We start from the raw sequence: 4,309 nt of genomic DNA, 5'->3' as shown, positions 1-4,309 counted from the left end.
CTTCCAACTTTAGCTTAATTCATCATGAACACTTCATGGTTGGAGAATTTCACTTCGTCATCAAATCCTTCGCAAGTCGAATCTGTATTCTTTCATTCTTCAAATCTGAGAATATAGTCACGAATACACATTACCATCTATTCAATATCAATCAACTCAAAACCAGTTCAAGAACATCATTCCATCCTCAATAAGAATGATTCTTGAGTAGTCCGCCAAATCACATACTGATTATGTTTTTAGAGCTTCGATAAGGGCTTCTTCCTCTCTCACGCTCCAGGTACGACGTGTTTTTTCAGTTTTATTTCCTTTTCCCTTTGCATTGAAAATGCTTGGACCAGATTCCATAGCTGTGTATTTAACCAATGTGTGATGACCTGCATATAATCGGAATTCATTAATTTAAACATAAATATATTTTAGCTAAGGACGTGGGAACACGCATACTGACTTGGATAGCATACGGTATGAGTAAAAATGACCAAACATTGAATAAAATAAAGCTTTGATTATATTACACATGATGAGAATCCAAACATAATCAGTCAAACAAGCGAAACATTGATCAAACACTAATAACAACATCAACTAATCTATCACTATAAGAACATAGAAAATTTCAGCAAGATGAAAAACACTGTTTCATGCCTCCCTTTGATACATCGAATTTGCTAAATTGTCTCTCCAAGTGTCCCAAGCTTGAGAAGATGTCAAATTATCTATAAAATCATCACTTGGGCCATGTGTAGGACTACATGTTGTATCTTCCACTTCTTCAACAGGATCATTGGGCATTTGAGTTCGGATAAAGTTATGCAATAAAATACAAGCCATTATCATCCTATTCTGAATTTTCAAAGGATAAAATGTAGGTGATCGAAGCACAACCCATCTCTTTTTAAGCAGCCCAAATGCCCGTTCTATGACATTACGTGCACGACAGTGTTTGGCATTGAAACACTCCTTGTAATTTTGAGGCCCAATAGATGAATTGGCCCAAGCATGTATGTGATAGCGTACTCTCCTATATGGTGTCAAGAACCCTTCCACGTTAGCATATCCATTGTCACATAAATAATAGCACCCTGTCACAAAACAATCATTGGAAATTATAGATCTGAATTTATGAGAATTATGAGATTCAAGCACCGTAAAGTACTATGAATCTCACCGCCAATTAACACATATTTATAGAGGCATTAACTGTACACACTTGTTAATATTACCTCTCGGAACTTTGAGACCTTCAGATCGTGTCACAGCATCACGGAGCACCCTTGCATCTGCTGCTGATCCCTCCCAACCACAAAGCGCATAAATGAAGTTCATATTATGATCACAAACACCCAGTACGTTTATGGCAATAGTACCCTTTCTTGTTCTAAATTTGGGCTGCTCATTTTTTGGAACATGCACACTTACATATGTACCATCCAATGCTCCGAGACAACCCTGAAATTAATTGTCAGATGGTGTAAATACCAAAATTTAATATCATGATGATGATGTTTGGAATTAAATGAGATTATAAACCTATTTTACAAAAAAATATGAAATATATCATAATTACCTTGAACCATTTCCAAGTGTCATTTGAAGAGTCTTCGGTAATAGGAATAGGCTTGACCAGAAGTATAGGGTGTAGTTTCAATATGGAGGCCAACACTTCGTGAAAATGATTGCTAACTGTATGACCACTATGCATGTAATCATGTCCGGTAACCCTGTTTTTTTTATGATGTGCTAGAATGGATAATAACATAGCAACCTTCTCCTCTACCTTCACATATCTAGATTCGACCAGCCCTCCGACATTAGTTAGTAAGTAACACAATCGTGCAAAGGCATTCCGATTCATTCGTAAATTCAAAACACACTGAGCATCGCCAACATCAGTGATCCTATGTAAATGATTAATTTGTTGATTTATTCTTTGTGTCATATTGTAAGACACTTCTCTTCTATGTGTGACACGTCTTCGTTTCGCTACTACATTCTTGTAGTGTCGTGCTAAAACACATACCATCAACAGATTCCCCAACAACATACAATGCACCAATATGATAAGGATAATGTTTCTACGTCGCGTTTCCATTGGTAGAAGTACTTAACAAAACAGAGAAAACATTAGATTGTCAACATATACAATACCACTTAAAAAGAGATGGGTGACTCTATATCAAAATTGGGGTACACCATAAGTGTGCTTCGTGTTTGAGTTTCTTCATTTTCGAGTTTGATATGTAATATCAAACTGACATTTTTTTACATCGAGAAGGATGAAAACAAACAGAAATCAATATATATGTTCATACATCAGTGTAGAATTACTTTGTATTTCTCTTATTTTCTAGGATAAAGGAAGGGTAATAGAAATAAAAATAAAAAATCATTAAATGAGCAATGAACAATGATAAATGAACAGCCAATTAGTTATTGCATAAATAAAATAGTGTTCCCGAACAATAATGTGTAAATGAAGAAATTATATGGTTGCTTCTGGTTACGAAGCTTTTACACAGCAAGATGAAAATCAAGACACCCATTGAAAGAAACAACACAATTTTTTTTTAAATGGCGCCCAGATCGTTTGTACCTCTTTTTTCTTATTACGTAATCAGCCTTTACACCCGCTTAGCTCAACGAAAATCAGCATTCACAGACACCATTGTTCTTGTACATCGCGTGAGAGAACTCAGATCTAGATTTGAGAATAGTGATAATGAAGCATAATTTTTGGCATTAAAATCGGAATATGAAGGGGCAATATGGTAATGTTGTCCTCTCAATCCAATTTACTGTACACATTTGGATTCTTAAACCCAGCGTGTGGAGTGGATTTGTTTTCCCTATTGCACAGTGAAATATACCGGGGCTTCGGGAAATGGAGAAAAGCCTTAACGACGAGAGAAACAAGGGATAGGCCATCAATCACAGGGTAATCCCATACACCAAACACAGCCTAAGAGTAGATACATTAACACAATAACTATAAACGGATATATATATAATATTACTAGAATCTTATGTAAGATATAAATATTATGTTTAAATTTTGATATGTATAATTACTTGTTAAAGTAATAAAATTCTAAATCATTGTTAGCTTTATCTTTTAAGGGTCAGTTTAGATACAGAAGCTGAAAGCTTAAAAATGTGCTTAAATAAGTTCAGCTTTTTTAAGTGCTTTTATTTGAAAAAGCAGAAGTCATTTTGATGTTTGGATAAATGTTGAAAAAGTGCTTTTATTTAAATTATTAAATATAGTTAGAAGCAAAATCTCAAAAAGCAACTACATCAGCTAAGAGTTGAAATTACATTTTCACATCTCTCTTGAAATTTGACATTCTTACAGCTTGGCTAGAGTTGGAGAACAAAGTTTGCATCCCGGTTAGGTCATGAGTCACTACAACAAATATGGTAATAGACAACACTACAAAGACAACGGATTTTTGCCAAAACCGTTGTCTTTTACTCTTTCACAACGGTTTTAATGAAAACCTTTGTCTTTGATTTTTTTTATTTATAGAAGACAACGGTTTTTAAAAAACCGTTGTCTTCGAGGGGTAAAAGACAAAACTTTTTAAAAATCGTTGTCTATTAGAGGTTTTTTTAATATCTACGACAACTGTTTTTACAAACCGTTGTGTATGAGCGCATTTTTTTATATCTACGACAACGGTTTGTACAAACCGTTGTCTATAAGCTTGCTTTTAAGTATCTATTACAATGGTGTTTTTAAAACTGTTGTCATTGATTATTTTTTAAACAAATATATGATAAAGTTCATTTTTTCACTTCTCATCGTCTCCACAATTTCTCAGCCGATTTCTTCCATTCTTTTCTTCAACCAAAACCGCCACCTTTGACCGGCCATATCTCCGCCGTCGGTGCTCGAAATTTAGATCCGAGAGTAGATTTGGAAAGCTCTCGGCAAGGGTTATCTTTAACTACCGATTTTGCCCACTTTAATCGCCACCCTCGTTGACCCCATTTTCTTCAGCTGTGCGATTTTCACTCCATTTTCATCGCCGATCAAAGTTCAGCCTAAGAGGAAGGTTGTTTAATACTTGGGAACTCGATTTTGAAGACTTGAGGTATATTTCAAAATTAAGGTTTCGAAATTTTGGGTTCTTGGTTCATTTGAATTTATATTATTGATTTGATTATGTGCCTTATCGGAGAGACTGAAATTGGTAAGACGACCCTTGCAAAAAGGAGTTACTCTCACGGCAGATTCAGTAGCGGAGAATTAATTCCATTTTTATTTTCTGCATTTCTCTTTGTTTGTTATTTTTTTTAAAATGAA

The 4,309-nt window shown here is 34.8% G+C and overlaps 1 protein-coding gene across 1 annotated transcript; it reads right to left on the bottom strand.

Annotated features, from left to right (window-relative positions):
* Nucleotides 1–642: 642 nt before the first annotated feature.
* Nucleotides 643–1,858, bottom strand: LOC140877755 (uncharacterized). Its single transcript, XM_073281332.1, has 3 exons — nucleotides 1,571–1,858; nucleotides 1,227–1,452; nucleotides 643–1,085 (listed from the first exon to the last, which is right to left on the bottom strand). Exons 1-3 carry the CDS (start codon nucleotides 1,856–1,858, stop codon nucleotides 643–645), a joined length of 957 nt encoding a protein of 318 aa, XP_073137433.1.
* Between the last annotated feature and the right edge of the window lie 2,451 nt (nucleotides 1,859–4,309).

This window comes from Henckelia pumila, chromosome 2, assembly GCF_033568475.1.
Source record: "Henckelia pumila isolate YLH828 chromosome 2, ASM3356847v2, whole genome shotgun sequence".
Classification (NCBI taxonomy): domain Eukaryota; kingdom Viridiplantae; phylum Streptophyta; class Magnoliopsida; order Lamiales; family Gesneriaceae; genus Henckelia; species Henckelia pumila.
The sequence above is the reverse complement of the archived record's forward strand: the minus strand, read 5'-3'. Positions and strand labels throughout refer to the sequence as shown.